The sequence below is a fragment of the Muscardinus avellanarius genome (assembly GCF_963383645.1).
Source record: "Muscardinus avellanarius genome assembly, chromosome: 14".
Lineage (NCBI taxonomy): Eukaryota > Metazoa > Chordata > Mammalia > Rodentia > Gliridae > Muscardinus > Muscardinus avellanarius.
The window spans coordinates 49,163,285-49,180,118 of NC_137800.1; the positions used below are offsets into that span (position 1 = coordinate 49,163,285).

Here is a 16,834-nt window from a genome sequence, read left to right on the forward strand (position 1 = left end):
TCAGCCTCCCAAATGCTGGGATTACAAGTATGTGCCACCATGCCTGGCTAAAAATGTTAAATTCTTTAGCAGGAAGACTAGTTTTAAGCAGCCAATTGTTCTTACAGCTGAAATTGATATCCTAAAGACATTCTAAATCATACAGCATTTTGGATTTGTGCTTAGAACATAGGAAGCTGTAAAGAATGTTACTCACACCCTAAGAACAAGAAACAGCTGAATGACATAAACATCAAAACTGGGATTGAACCCAAGGGTGTTTCAATTCCAAGCTATATCCCCAGATCTTTTATTTTTTTGGAAACAGGGTTTCACTAGGTTGCTGAGAGTCCTTTAAGTTGCTGAGGTTGATCTTGAACCTGCAACCCTCCTGTCTCTGCCTCCCAAGAACTGGGAATACAGGTGGGAATACAGGTGTGCTCCACTATACCCAGCTAAATCAAAACATTTCTGAGAAGGGCGTGGTGGCGCAGGCTTGTAATCCCCATGCTTGGGAGGCGGAGACACGAGGAGAGGTTCGTTCAGGTTTGAAGCCAGCTGTGCTGGCTTAAGACACCCAGTTTCCAAATAAAAATATAAAAATGGGTCTGGGAGTGTAGCCCAGAGGTAGAAGGGTTCCATCCCCAGTACCACAAAAATAAATAAATAAATAAATAAAATAAAACAATAAATTTGCTTAGATCTGGGCATGATGGCGCATGCTTGTAATCCCAGCATTTGGGAGGCTGAGACAGGAGGATGCAGGTTCTCAGCCAGCCTCAGCTACTTCGTGAGGCCTTCCACAACTTAATAAGACCCTGTTTCCAATAAATAATAAAAAATAGGGTTTGGGGTGTAGCTCAAAGGTAGAATGCCCCTGGGTTCCATCCCCAGTACTGCAAAAAAAAAAAAAAAAAAAAAAAATTGCTTAGACTTTCTTCTACCAAATAATCCTAGCTCATGATTTTAAAATCCTGCTTCCATTTAGCTCCTGAGCACAATTCAGCCAAGTTCTTTGCAACTTCATCAACAAAATGGCCTTTACTTGTTCCCAATATCTTGCTTCTCATTTCTATATAAGACCTCATCAGAATGGCATCTACTGTTTCAAATATTCTGACTTTGATCACCTAAGTCATCTCCAAGGAGTTCCACTTTCCCTACATTTCTTCTCTTCTCTCAAGCTCTCAGCAGAATCACTTTCAATGCTCTGCTACAGCAATTTAGGCCTTTTCTTGGCTGCTCCTCAAAGCAGACTGTTATCCAGACCAAAGCCTTTTCCACATTTTCAGGTATTTGTCCTAACAATCCCAACTCAGTACCAATTTGATTAACATAGTCTATTCTGTGCTGCTGTAACAGGATACCTGAGACCGAATCATTTATAAAGAGCAGGCTTATTTCTTGTAGCTCTGGAGGCTGGCATCTGGTGAGTGCTGCCTTGTGTGGTCCACAGTGGAAGGCTGAAGGGTGTGAGAGCTCAAGAGAACTGAACTGCCTTTAACAAATCCAATCTCATGTAATGAAAATGAAACCACTAAAATTATGTCAAGAGCAGTAGACTATTCACAAAGTGAGAGCCCTCAAGATTACGCACCTTTATTTTCTTTTGTGATACCAGGAATTGAACCCAGGGGCATTCTACCACTAACCTCTATATTCATCCCTATTTATTTTTTATTTTTTGTGGTACTGGGGATGGAACTCAGTGGCTTTCTACCTTTGGGTTAAACTCCCAGACCTATTTTCTATTTTATTTGGAAACACGGTCTGTTGCTGAGGGAATCACTGAGTGGTGTCAGGCCCCTCCCCTCCCCTCCCCCCCCCCGTGTGATCTCGCAGAGGGAAGAGCCTTGGAAGCTGAGAGATCTCGACAGACTCCGGAGGTCGCGAGATAGATGTCAAGGAGAATCGGTATGCCTACAAAGCATCGTGCCTCTGACCCACCGTGACTCAGCTGGCGACCAGGACTATGCACAACTCTCCAGCTGCGTGGCCCATCCGTCTCTTCCCCCATGGCTGGCTGACTCCTCGGAGGGTGTTGGATTGGGTCCAAATAAAGCAGCAGTCTCTGATAACCCAGTTGGTATTTTTACCTATCTCCTAAACTCCCTAACTCTATTTTCAACCTTTCGCTTAGTAGCTGAGGCTGGCTTCAAACCTGCACAATCCTCCTGTCTCAGCCTCCCACATATTGGGATTACAAGCAAGCGCCATCATGCCTGGCTTATCCAGCCCTATTTTTTTTGCGGGTTTGGGGATGGAACCCTGGGGTATCTGACCCCCGAGCTACACCCTCTGCCCTATCTTTTATTCTTTATTTTTGAAACAGGGTTTCACTAAGTTGCAGAGGGCCTAAGTAGCTGAGGCTGTCAGCGAACCGGTTTGTAATCAGCTTCAACAATTTAGCAAGACCCTGAGCATCTTAAATACTGAGATTATACATGGTGTGTACCGCTATGCCTGGCTCCAAATTACCTAATTAAATGTGTAGAAATAAAAAATGGCTGTGTGTGTGTGTGGGTACTAGGTATGAAACCAAGGGGCATACCTCTGAGCTACATACACCCCAGCCCTATTTTCTATTTTGAAACAAGTCTTCCCAAGTTGCAGAGGGCCTAAGTAGCTACAGCTGTTCTAGAACCTGTGATCCTCTTGTCTCAGCCTCCGGAGTACTGGATTACAAGCGTGCACCACCACGCTTGGATGGCTTTTAATGGCTAAATGTTATAAGCTAATATTTGGAGGTTTTTTTTTATTTTTTGGTGGTACTGGGGGGCGGAACCCAGAGGCTTTCTACCTCCAGGCTATACTCCCAGACCTATTTTATTCTTTATTTGGAAACAGGGTCTTACTAAGTTGCTGAGAGCCTCACTAAGTATCTGAGGCTGGCTTCGAACCTGTGCGATCCTCCTGTTTCAGCCTCCCAAGCGCAGGGATTACAAGCATGTGCCACCACGCCCGGCTTAGGGTTCTTTTTTTTCCCCTAAAAATAAACTTAATACAAAGAATTTCTTGCTGGGCATGGTGGCGCATGCTTGTAATCCCCGTGCTTGGGAGGCTGTGACAGGAGGATCGCACAGGTTCGAAGCCAGCCTCAGATACTTAGTGAGGCTCTCAGCAACTTTGTGAGACCCTGTTTCCAAATAAAGTATAAAAAATGTCTATAGCCCCGAGCTAGAAAGCCCCTGGGTTCTACCCCCAGTACCACCACCAAAAAAAAAAAAAAAAAAAAAAAAAAAAAAAAATTATTTTTGTAGTTCTGGGGATAGAACCCAGAGGCATTCTACTGCTGAGCTATACCCCCAGCCATATTTAATTTTTTTTCAAAAGAGGTCTCACTAGTTTGATGAGTTTCACTACTTGCTGAGGCTGTTCTCACACCTGTGATCTTCTTGTCTTGGCCTCCCAAGTGCTAGGATTATAAGCGTGTGCCACCATACCTAGCTAGAACATTAATTACCTAGATATAACTGCTTACTACAAATCCAAGTGTTTCATATCCACTTTCTAAAAAGCCAAGTTTCCATTTAATACACATCACAATTAAGTCAATGTTTTTGTTTAAAATGGAGTTTATTTGCTCAGTACACCAAATAGGATGCTTGCAAGCACTGTCAGGACAAATGTACAGCAATATGCAGATCAACATAAAACAGTAATTTAGTTCAAATGAAGGGAAATTTCTTGTGTTATGACAACATACTCCCTAGAAGAATCTTTTCTTCAGTTAAGTTAATTATACATTTCAATAAAATAAAAAGGGTAATGGAGTAAGTGGAAGTCAGCTTGTAAATTTTTCTTAAAAATAAAACTCCAACTCTATTTATTAATCCATGCCGGTTAAACACTATAACTAAAATTTCCAAGTAAGCGTAAAAGTAGATGAAGCAGTTAGTTACCTTTTTTGCTTGAATGGTCCAGAGGGAAATGGTTACTACAAATACAGCAGGCAAACTGACTGACCAATCTAGAACATAGTGTACTAAATTTCAGTCTCAAATTGTGCTAAATCATTAGTATGGCACATTTTGGTCCATGATGTAGTTTAATGCCAGGACAGACCACAATTTGTTATAGAAACACATAGATTACTGTTGGTTTTTTTGTTTTTTAAATATACATGTAGGTTTTAGAAAGCCAGGTATATGTCCACATACAAAGGCAGGTTTTTCCAGGAGGAATTTACAGGAAGTAGTCTGGGGTGCGCCGGGTTACATGAGGTTCTCCACGCCGAGGTGCTGGGTCAAACTGAAGACTATGAACAGCAAAAGAAAACAAATTACTGAGGTATTTGACTTAGCCAGCCAACAGACCAATAAAGAACAAGACAGTGAACAGGACTGGCAGTCTTTCCTTCCCATAACTACTGTGTTATGTATGCCTGGAATTCTCAGAGCAAGTTACCCCAGGTGTTCCTAGCCATATTATCACTTCATAAAGCTATGGTGAGAATTTTTTTTTTTTTTTTTTTTTTTTTGTGGTGGTGGTACTGGGGATGGAACCCTTCTACCTCCAGGCTACACTCCCAGACCTATTTTATATTTTATTTGGAAACAGGGTCTCTTAAGCCAGAAAGGCTGGCTTTGAACCTGTGTCACCCTCCTGTCTCCGCCTACCAAGCACGGGGTTTACAAGCGTGCGCCACCACGCCCGGCATGAGAAAAAATTAAAAAATTTTTGTGGTACAGCCAGGTGTGGTGGTTCATGCTTGTAATCTCAGTATTTGGGAGGCTGAGACCGGAGGACTGTGGATCGCAGACAGCCTCGGCTACTTAGTGAGGCCCTCAGCAACTTAGTGCGACCCTGTTTCAAAATAAAGAATAAAAAAATAGGGAAGGGGTGCAGCTTGAAGGTAGAATGCTCCTGGGTTCCCCAGACACACACACACACACACACACACACACACACACACACACACACACCCCCTTGTGGTATAAGAGATTGAATCTAGGGGTACTGCATTCTACCTCTGCGCTACACCTACAGGCCTTTTTTTACTTTTTGTTTTGAAACAAAGAGTGTCACTAGGTTGCTGAGGCTGTCTCAAACCTACAATCCTCCTGTCTCAGCCTCCTAAGTACTGGGATTACAGGCTTGCATCACTACGGTGAAAATTTAAGGAGACAAAATGTTTCAGTGCCTGGCCAAAAATAAAATAAAATAATAAAAAAATAAAGACCTGTAATACTAGTATCAGTTTGTAGTGAGACTAGATATGCTTTTCCCTTTACTGATTTTAGAAAAAAAGGCACAGTAAGTATGATGCTAAATGAGGAGTAGAATTTTCATACATTCCCCCTTTTATCAGGTTGAAGAATTTCCTTTTCTATGACTAGTTTATTGAGTATTTTTATTTTGAAAGGATACTGAGTTTTGTCAAGTGCTTTTTTCTGCCTTCAGTAAAATGTTCATTTAGTTTTTGTCCTTTAATATTAATACAGCGTATCACACTGACTTTTCACACCTGGAACTAAATTTGCATTCTTGGGTCCATTGCACATGAATTTTCCTTTTCTAATCAGCACTGAGAGGACATTAAGCAGGTTCACAGTCTTCAAGACTGTCAGGGTTGATGTGATTTTAGACTCTTGTTGACTAATCTATGTATTAGTTCCCGAGGGCTGCCACAATAAATGATCACTTTAGGGATTTATCTTTCAGAGTATTCGAGAGTATAAGTCTGATTAATGTGCTGACCGAGCCAGGCTCTTTCAGAAGGCTCTAGGGAGAAATCCCCCCTGACCCTCCCTGGCTTCTCTTCTGGTGCAACAAACAGTTCTCAGCTTGTAAATACATCACTTCAGTTTGTCTTCATATGGCTTCTTCCTTATGTTCATTTTCCTCTGGCATGGTGGCACATGCTTGTAATTGGGTTTACAAGCTGAGCATTTGGGAGGCTGAGACCGGAGGATCGCAGTTTGCGGACAGCCTCAGCTACTTAGTGAGGCCCTCTGCAACTAAGTAAGACCCGGTTTCAAAATAAAGAATAAAAAAATAGGGCAGGGGGTGTAGCTCGGAGGTCAAATGCCCGTGGTTTCCATCCCCAGACCCGCAAAAAAAAAACAAAAAAAAACAAAAAAAAAACAAAAAAAACCAAAAAAACAGAGCTGAGACTGTCAATGAACAGTGATCCTCCTGTCTCAGCCTCCAGAATGCTGGGATTACAAGCATGCGCCACCACGCTCAGCTACCAGTCAGGTTTGATTTAGGGCCCACTTGAATCCAGTACGATCACATCTTAAATATAATCACATCTGCATAGACCCTATTTCTACATGATATCACATTCTGAGGTTGTGGGTGGACAAGGAGGGCAGCACTCATCAATTCAGTGCAACCTGTGTGGCTTGGGAATGTTGTCAGTATTCTATATCACACTCTGCTCCTGACTGGTGTGGCTAGACTGTGAGCTCAGAAGGGCTCTTCCTGGTTTTATCTCCTTCCCTGGTTTTAATCTGTTAAATTTCTTGTTCTGCTACTCTTTAACATGTTGCTATGAGTATTATGGGAACTTTGAGAGTTCTCTTAATTGATTTCCATCATGCTGTCCATTGTTTCAACAAATTTATCCAGTTTTAGAATTCTTGGTCTGTGCCTCCACCTGCTGGGGCATTATTCCTCAACCACCCATTACTAAGGGGTGGTTGTCACAGTCTGCTTATATGATACCTCCTGATTAAAGAGCAGGTGCTAAGACAAGAACAGCTGGGAACCCGGCGTTCTTGGCGTGCCAGCCACGTTTGGAATAGGGCTCCTACCCTAGACACTGGGTTGGGGAAGAAGGCCTCCGTCGCTTTGTCCACTGGGAGCAGAGCTGGGAGTAGGGAAGAGGAAGCCCCCCCCCCACCTTCTTGACTACATCTGGTCAAAGCAGAGCAGCTAACATATTCTGTGTGAGGAAATGTGAAAGTAGGGGGAGAAAGCAAGCCATGGCTCAAGCACCAGAGTCTAGTTATTACTACTGAGATTTAGTAGATTTTCCTGACTATCTCTCCATTTGCTGTGAGTGCATGGGACAAGTCCCAAAAACTCTAATACATTTTTTTTTTGGTACTGGGGACTGAACCCAGAGGTATTCTACTTCCAAGCTATACCCCTAGCCCAATTTTATTTCTTATTTGGAAATGGTCTCCCTAGGTTGCAGAGTGCCTACTAAACTGCTGAGGTTGGCTTTGAATCTGTGATCCTCTTGCCTCAGCCTCTCAAGCACTGGGATTGCAGGCACATGCCACCACACTGGCATCCACTTCTTTTTTTTTTTTTTTTTTTGCAGGTCTGGGGAAGGAACCCAGGGACATTTGACTTCCGAGCTACACCCTCTGCCCTATTTTTTATTCTTTTTTTTTTTTTGTGTGTGTGGTACTGGGGATGGAACACAGGGGTCTTCTACCTCCAGGCTACACTCCAAGACCTATTTTATATTTTATTTGGAAACAGGGTCTCTTAAACCAGCTTAGACTGGCTTTGAACCTGCGTGATCCTCCTGTCTCAGCCTCCCAAGCGCGGGGATTACAAGCGTGTGCCACCACGCCCGGCTTTATTCTTTATTTTGAAATAGGGTCTCACTAAGTTGCTGAGGGCCTCACTGAGTAGCTGAGGCTGTCCACAAACCACAAACCTCCAGTCTCAGCCTCCCGAATGCTGGTATAACAAACATGTGCCACCATGCCTGGCTTCTATTTTTTTTTTTTTTTTTTTTTGTGGTACTGGGGAAGGAACCCAGGGGCATTCTACCTCTGAGCCATACCCCAAGCCCTATTTTTTACTCTTTTGAAATAGGGTCTCACTGGGTTTCAAAGGGCCTAAGTAGCTGAGGCTGTCCTCGAACTGCAATCCTCCTGTCTTAGTCTTCCAAATGCTAGGATTACAAGTGTGTGCCACTGCACATGGCTTAACTATTTACTTTGAAACAGGGTCTCAATGAGTTGCAAATGGGCTTCACTAAGTAGCTGAGGCTAGCCTTGAGCTGGTGATCCTCCTGTCTCAGCCTCTCGAATGCTGGGACTACAAGCATGTGCCACCACATCCAGCTCATCTATCTCTATTTTTAGTGTCCATTTAAAATTTTTCTTCTAAAAGTAATCACATGGGACAGAAATTTAAGATTACTTACAAAGAATATTTTAAAGTGTCATCTAGTTCCATGATAGCAGCCTGGTTCCCACAACGATAGCAGTAATTGGGTGCACTGAAAATGGTAACCACATTCCGATCATGGCACCAATTGTATCCCTGCAACATAAAAAAAATTCAATGTTTCATTACAAAATTATGATTTTAAAGTAGAGAAAAAATTACAAATATTCTCTGTAATTATGTAATACACTGCCTTACAACATCTCCGCCTTTAATAGTTTATACACCTGCATAGAAACTGTACAACTACTGGGCATGGGGTTCTGTTACAAAGAGTTCTGCAACCAGTATTGCTTAATCTATACTGGAGATCTTTAGGATGTATATTGAAAATTCTTCCGCAAAGATGATGGATTCCCTTATGAACTGTGTCAATTTTTTTCCCCCCCAGGTCTGGGGATGGAACCCAAGGGCTACCCTGAGCTACACCCCCTGCCCTATTTTTATTCTTTATTTTGAAACAGGGTCTCACTGAGTTGCGGAGGGCCTCACTAAGTAGCTGAGGCTATCCGTGAAACACGATCATCCGGTATCAGCCTCCCAAATGCTGGGATTACTAGCGTGCACCACCATGCCTGGCTCAATTTTTGCTTTATACATTTCGAAGCTATTATTTAGGTAAATCTAAAACTTACAAAACTTTCTTCTAGAAAACTGGGCCCATTTTCATCAATGATGACCAAGTTTTATTACCACTACTTTTTTTTTTTGACATTGGGGATTGAAGCAGGGGTGTTGTATCTTTGAGCTACCCCCTCAATCCTATTTATTTTATTTTGAAACAGGGACTTTAAGCCAGGTGCAGGGGCATATGCTTGTAATCCCAGTATTTGGGAGGCTGAGACAGGAAAGACTGCAGGTTCAAGGTCAGCTTCAGCAACTATTAAGACTGTTTTTTGGGGGCAGTACTGGGGATTGAACCCAGGGACATTCTACCTCTGAGCGACATACCCAGCCCTATTTTTCATTCTTTATTTTATTTATTTATTTTTTGAGGGTCTGGGGATGGACCCCAAGGGCATTTGACTTCCGAGCTATACCCCTTGCCCTATTTTTTATTATTTTGAAACAGGGTCTCACTAAGTTGCAGAGAGCCTCACCAAGTAGCTGAGACTGGCCATGAACCCGGATCCTCCTGTATCAGCTTTCCAAATGCTGGGATTACAAGTGTAAGCCACCATGCCTGGCTAAGACTCAGTTTTAAAATAAAATAATAATAGCCGGGCCTGGTGGCGCACGCTTGTTATCCCAGCATTTGGGAGGCTGAAACCAGAGGATCATGGTTCGCAGACAGCCTCAGCTACTTAGTGAGGCCCTTTGCAACTCAGTGAGACCTGGTTTCAAAATAAAGAATAAAAAATAGGGCACGGGGTGTAGCTCAGAGGTAGAATGCCTCTGTGTTCTACTCCCAGACCTGCAAAACAAACAAACAAACAAATAATAATAAAAAGCTCTGTGGGTCTAGCTCAGAGGCAGAATACCCCTGGGTTCCATCCCCATTACTGCAACCCCCCCCCAAAAAAAGAATGTCTTTAATTTAACAAAATACATATGGACATTGGGGGGTAAAGGAGCATTTGTCTCCAAACGATATTCAAATAGTTCAGAAGAAAGTAAGGTGTGGAGAGAGTGGAGGGAGAAAGAATGATAACAGAAATAAAATATAGTAAAATACTTGTATTCAGGACTTCTGAGTGAAAAGTAAAAGAACTCTGGAGTAGTATTTTTTTTTTTTTTTTTGCGAGTCTGGGGATGGAACCCAGGGGCATTCTACCTCTGAGCTACACCCCCTGCCCTATTCTTTATTCTTTATTTTGAAACCTGGTCTCACTGAGTTGCAGAGGGCCTCACTAAGTAGCTGAGGCTGTCCGTGAACCGCAATCCTCCGGTCTCAGCCTCTGGAATGCTGGGATTACAAGTGCGCGCCACCACACCCGGCGGGGTAGTATTTTTATACTGGGTGTGTGTGCATGAGCGCACGCACGAGCAGTACTGGGGACTGAACCCAGAGGCACTTCATCTCTGAGTTACACACCCCCAGCCCTTTTTTTTTTTTTTAAATAGAGAAAAAGGTCTCACTAAGTTGCAGAGGGCCTTAAAAGGTTGCTGAGGCTGTCCTTGAACATGCAACCCTGCTGTCTCAGCTTCCCAAGTACTAGAATTATAGAAGTGTGCCACCACGCCCCGCTTATAATGTTTTTCCTAAATCTCAATTAAGGGGTACTATTTTTGCAACTTTTCTCTAAGTCTTCATTAATTTAAAAAATGAGTTTTAAGCTGGGCATGTGGCGCATGCTTGTAATCCCAGCATTTGGGAGGCTGAGACAGGATGATCATGGTTCGCAGCCAGCCTCAGCTACTTAGTGAGGTCCTTTGCAATTCAGTGAGACCCTGTTTCAAAATAAAGAATAAAAAATAGGGTAGGGGGTGTAGCTTGGAGATAGAATGCCCCTGGATTCAATACTCAGTATCAAAAGAAAGAAAAAGTTTTAGCCAGGTGTGGTGACAAATGGTTGTAATCCTAGTACTTGGGAGGTTCAGACAGGAGGATCACAGGTTCAAAGCCAGCCTGGGTAACTCAGGGAGGCTCAGCAGTAAGTGAGACCCTATTTCCAAATAAGAAATTAAAAAATCAAGCTGGGGGTGTAGCTTGGAGGTAGACTGTCTCTGGGTTCTATCCCTTGTGCGAATAAAAAACAAAATAAATAAAAATTAGTTTTTGTTTTTCTCTGGCAAACTAGTACTTTTCTCTATTTGCAAAAATAAAATTTCCAAGCTGGGCGTGGTTACGCACGGTTGTAATCTCAGTATCTGGGAAGCTGAGACAGGAGGATTGTGCAGGTTCAAAGCCAGTCTCAGCTACTGAGGCTCTCAGAGGCTTAGCGAGACCCTGTTTCCAAATAAAAAGTATAAAACAAGCTTGGTGTGGTGGCGCACACTTGTCAAGTAATCCCAGCATTCAGGAGGCTGAGACTGGAGGATCGTGATTCAAGGACAGCCTCAGCTACTTAGTGAGGCACTCTGGAACTCAGTGAGACCCGGTTTCAAAATAAAGAATAAAAAATAGGGCAGGGGGTGTAGCTCGGAGGTAAAATGCCCCTGGGTTCCATCCCCAGTACTGCACACGCGTGCACGCGCGCGCGCGCGCGCGCGCGCACACACACACACACACACACACACACACACACAAAATCATCCTTTCATTTGTAATGAGAAGAAACATTTCCTATATTCCTATATGAAATATTTATATTCAGGACTTTTTGAGTGAAAGGTAAAAGAACTTTGGGGTACTATTTCTATGTTTCTCTTTTGTGTGTGTGGTACTAGAGACTTAAAGCCTTAAAGTCATGTACAGACATACATTCTGTCTGAATTAAAGTACGAAAAGTACATACCTCCATTACAAGCTGGTGAGCACGAGAAACCAGTGTGAGGCCATTGGCATGGTTAAATGTTTCAGAAATGTCTTGTCCAAATGTATAGCCAGCACCACGTGGTGAAATACCCCATCCACCGCGATCATCTGGATCTGACCACAGCAGATCACACATTGGGCCCTGGTGAAGAAAATTAAGTATACATTATAAATTCTTAGCAGTCACATTCCCACAATATGGTTAAATTTCTTCTTTTTCTTAGACTAAAGTTTACCTCATGTGGAACTTCTTGTAAACGATCCAGGGCTCTTATATGATCCAGTGTATCGATGGATGGAGAGAGGCCACCATGGAGGCAGAATATCTGTTTGTGAGTTAAAAAGAAAAAGAAATGTATTTGTTCTTCTAGTTGCTAAGTTAGCGAGAGTAAATAATTGGCTAAAATGTCAGTCCTAATATCTTTTTTAAATGACTGCAAATCAAAATCATAGAATCAGAGCTAACTGATAAAGTTTACATCTCTTCCACAGGTAGGTAGGTAGGTAGGTAGGTAGGTGGGGCGTGTGTGTGTAACTGAAAGTGCTTAAAATCAAAGTGTTCTACTATGGAGATACATTTCCAGCCCCATCCTAAGGTATTTTATAGTGTTTTCCTTGGGAATAGGATCCTCATTCTTGTAGCCTTCCATTACAATTTCTTGATGGTTACTGCTGATCAATAAAATGTATTAAGAGTTTTATTTATTTATTTATTTATTTATTTTTTTGCGGGTCTGGGGATGGAACCCAGGGACATTTGACCTCCAGGCTACACCCCCTGCCCTATTTTTTATTCTTTATTTTGAAACCGGGTCTCACTGAGTTGCAGAGGGCCTCACTAAGTAGCTGAGGCTGTCCGCGAACCGCGATCCTCCAGGTCTCAGCCTCCCGAATGCTGGGATTACAAGCGTGCGCCACCACGCCCGGCTCAAGAGTTTTATTTAATAGAAAGGGAATTGAACCCAGGGACATTCAACCTCTGAGGTATACCCCCAGCCTTAATTATTTGGTACTGGGGATTGAACCTAGAGGGATTCTATCTCCACCAGCCCTATTTTATTTTAATTTGAAAAGCCCTGCTTATTTATTTTTTTGTGGTACTGAGGGTGGAACTCAGGGTCTTTTCTACCTTCAGGCTATATTCCCAGACCTATTTTGTACTTTATTTTGAAACAGGGTTTCACTAAGTTGCTGAGAGCCTCACTAAATAGCTGAGGCTGATTTCGAACCTGTGTGATCCTCCTGTCTCAGCTTCCCAGGCACTGGGATTATAAGCGAACACCACCACACCTGGCTAGGCCCTGTTTTTTTTTTATTCTTTATTTTGAAACAGGGTCTCACTAAGTTGCAGAAGGCTTCAGTATGTAGCTGAGAGGGGCTGTGAACCTGCGAGCCTCCCAAGTACTGAGATTATAAGCATGCGCCACCACGCCCAGCTCAATACCATTTTATTAACAATAATCTATCATCAATGGTGTAAGTGTATTGGCTGTTGTGTTTATTTATTTATTTGCAGTACTGGGAATGGAACCCAGGGACATTCTACCTCTGAGCTATACCCCTAGTCCTATTTTTTATTATTTATTTTGAAACAGGGTCTCACTGAGTTGCAAAACTAAGTAGTAGCTGAGGCTTGTCCTCAAACTATGACCCTCCTATCTCAACCTCCCAAATGCTGGGATTACAAGCCTGTTCCACCATACCCTGGTGGCTGATGTGTTTATTAAAAATACTATAAGGCCGGGCGTGGTGGCACACACTTGTAATCCCAGCATTTGAGAGGCTGAGACAGGAGGATCACAGTTCAAGAACAGCCTCAGCTACTTAGTGAGACCCTATGCAACTTAGACCCAGTTTTAAAATAAAGAAGAAAAAATAGGGCTAGAGGTGTAGCTCGGAGGTAGAATATCCCTGGGTTTCATCCCTAGTACTGCAAAGGGGGAAAAAAAAAGTACTATAGAGCTGGGCTTGATGTAGTGCAGCCTTATAATCCCAGCATTCGAGAGGTTGAGATTGGAGGATTGCAGCTCGCGGACAACCTCAGCTACTTAGAAAAGCCTTTTGCAGTTTGGGGACCCTGTTTCAAAAATAAACAATAGCCGGGTTTGGTGGCACACGCTTGTAATCCTAGGGCTTGGGAGGCTGAGACAAGAGAATCACACAGGTTCAAAGACAGCTTCAGTTACTTAGTAAGGCTTTCAGCAACTTAGTGAGACCCTGTTTCCGACCGTGTTTCCAAATAAAATATAAAATAGGTCTAGGAATATAGCCTGGACGTAGAAAGCCTCTGGTTTCCCTCCACCTAGTTAAAAAAAAAAAAAAATGCATATAACTTATCCAATTCTGTGCTCTGAAATTTTAAGCATAAGAGAAAGAGGTAGAGACGGTCAAAGAAACAGAATCACAGATCCTGTAATTCTATACTCTAAATTATTAGTATTTTTTTTTTTTTTGCAGTACTGGGGATGAAACTCAGGGGCATTCTACCTCTGAATTACACCCCTAGCCCTATTTTTTATTCTTTATTTTTGAAACAGGGTCTCACTAAGTTGCAAAGGGCCTAAGTAGTTGAGGCTGTCTGTGAACCATGATCCTCCTGTCTCAGCTTCCCAAATGCTGGGATTACAAGCATGCACCACCATACCTGGCTCTCAACTGTAAATTGCTAATAGTAAATTTTTTCCTGAATTTAACCTCCCCTCACCAAGAAAAAAAAAAAAAAATCACACACATACGCACCTGTCCATCTACTAAAGCTGTAAGTGGAAGATAGTCAAATAGATCTGTAAAATATTTCCAAACATTGGCATTTCCATACTTTCGTAGACATTCATCATAAAAGCCATATACTTGAGTAATTTGTCGGCTTTCATGATTTCCTCTCAGTATCGTAATGCGTTCTGGATAACGCACCTAGAAGAAAAGGAAAAGAAATCAACACTAAAATAATATTTTCACTAGTTTCATGTTCTCATTAAGCTCTAGTTCATTTCTTTAAATGGCTATTTTGTCCACTTGTAAATTAAATGTTAATCTTTTACACTGAGTGTGGTGGCATAATCTCAGTAATTGAGAGGCTGAGACAGGAGGATCACAGGTTCAAGATCAGCCTCGTCAATGTATTGGGAATCTCAGCAACCAAGCAAGACCCTGTTTCAAAATTAAAAAGGGTTGGGTGGGTGGGGCTAAGGGCATAACTCAGAGGTGGAATTAACATTAAAATATTTTTTATAGTTGACTTTCATTAATATAACCTTTAATTGTATTACTATTGCATATGATTCTTTGTTTCTATTAACAAAAAACAAAAAACAAAAAACAAAAAAGCAACCCACCAGTCAGCCGGGCCTGGTGGCACACACTTTTAATCATTGTACTTGAGAGGCCGAGACAAGAGGATCACAGGTTTGTGGCTAGCCTCAGCTACTTAGTGAGGCCCTATTTCAAAATAAAGAATAAAAATAGGGCCAGGGGTGTAGCTCAGAGGTAGAATGCCTCAGGGCTCAATTCCCAGTTCCACACACACAAAAATATATCTATAGATATGTATTTCACCAGTTCTCTAATTTTTCTACAATACTGACTTACTATTTAACGAATACTGAAGCTGGGCGTGGTGGCACACACTTGTAACCCCAGCATCTGGGAGGCTGAAACAGAAGAATCACCATTCGCAGGAAGCCTCAGCTACTTAGTGAGGCCCTTTGCAACTCAGTGAGACCCTGTTTCAAAATAAAGAATAAAAAATAGGGCTGGGGGTATTGCTTAGAGGCAGAATATCCCTGGGTTTCATCCCCAGTACCAAAACAAATACAAATGAAGATCAGAGGTTTGAACCTAAGAAAAACTCTTCTTTTAACTTTTATTTCTCACTGAAAGATTAGATTTGCTAATGAAAACATTAAAAATGGTTTTTGGCAAGTTTGGACATGATTTCAAATATACTAATGGTTTCCTTTCTATGACAAAACAGAAAGACATAGCTTACAACATTGTACAGGTTGAACATCCTTAATCCAAAAACCTGAAACTTCCTGAGAGCGAACATGATGCCACAAGTGGAAAATTCCACATCATGACACTATTTCATGCATAAAATTATTTAAAATAGCTGGGCCTGGTGGCCCACGCTTGTAATCCTAGTACTTAGGAAACTGAGACAGGAGGATCACAGAGGTTTGAAGCCAGCCTCAGCTAGTTAGTGAGGCTCTCAACAACCTAGTGAGATCCTGTTTCCAAATAAAATATAAAAATAGGTCTGGGAGTATAGTCTGGAGGTAGAAAGCCCTTGAGTCCCCCCGCCAGTCCCCCCCGCCCCCCCCCGCCCCCTCTCTCACTCACACACACACACAAATTATTAAAAATATTTAGATAATATAAAAATATTCAGATATGTAGTGAGACCCTCAGCAACTTAAAAAGACCCTGTTTCAAAATAAAAATTAAGCCGGGCATGGTGCCGCATGCTTGTAATCCCTGCACTTGGGAGGCTGAGACAGGAGGATGGCGCAGGTTCAAAGCCAGCTTCAGCTACTTAGTGAGTGAGGCTTTCAGCAACTTAGTGAGACCCTGTTTCCAAATAAAATATAAAAAAAGGTCTGGGAGTATAGCCCAGAGGTAGAAAGCCTCTGGGTTCCACCCCCAGTACCACCAAAAAAATAAAAAAATAAAAAATAAATAAAAATAAAAATTAAGCGACGTGTGGTGGCGCACCCTTGTAATCCCAGCGCTTGGGAGGCTGAGACAGGAGGATCGCACAGGTTCAAAGTCAGCCTCAGCTACTTAGTGAGGCTCTCAACAACTTAGTGAGAACCTGATTCCAAATAAAGTAGAAAATAGGCCTGGGAGTACATCCCAGAGGTAGAAAAGCACCTGGTTTCCACTCCCAGTACTACCACCAAAAAAAAAAAAAAGAATACAATGTACCAATTTAAAAAAAAAAAAGAATTACAAAGGCTCCTTTACTGACTTACTATGAAGGGTAAGTGCCTAAATCAAATAAAATTTCCAGAGTTTAGTTGTGGACAACCCAACATATATTTATCAGAAGTAGGTAGGAGATATTTAATGCACAATTTTCATTTCCCTCCTTTTAAAGATGTAAAATCACTGGGGAATTGAACCCAGGGGCATTATACCTCCCAGCTACACCCCCAGCCTGATTTTTTTTTTTTTTTTTTTTTTTTGGTGGTACTGGGGTTCCTGGAAGCCCTTCTACCTCCGGGCTACACTCCCAGACCTATTTTTACATTTTTATTGGAAACAGGGTCTCCTAAGCCAACGCGCGCAGCTGGCTTC

At 42.2% G+C, this 16,834-nt stretch overlaps 1 protein-coding gene across 1 annotated transcript in view; it reads right to left on the reverse strand.

Moving 5' to 3' along the window:
• Positions 1-4,164: 4,164 nt before the first annotated feature.
• PPP2CB (protein phosphatase 2 catalytic subunit beta) overlaps positions 4,165-16,834 on the reverse strand; it is a gene marked incomplete at both ends in the record, with an annotated part of 34,127 nt that continues 21,457 nt past the window's right edge. The window contains 5 exons of the mRNA XM_080709764.1: positions 4,165-4,237; positions 8,096-8,214; positions 11,517-11,678; positions 11,773-11,862; positions 14,276-14,449. Of these exons, the coding sequence (XP_080565890.1) occupies positions 4,165-4,237; positions 8,096-8,214; positions 11,517-11,678; positions 11,773-11,862; positions 14,276-14,449 (618 nt within the window). The remainder of the gene's footprint in view (positions 4,238-8,095; positions 8,215-11,516; positions 11,679-11,772; positions 11,863-14,275; positions 14,450-16,834) is intronic.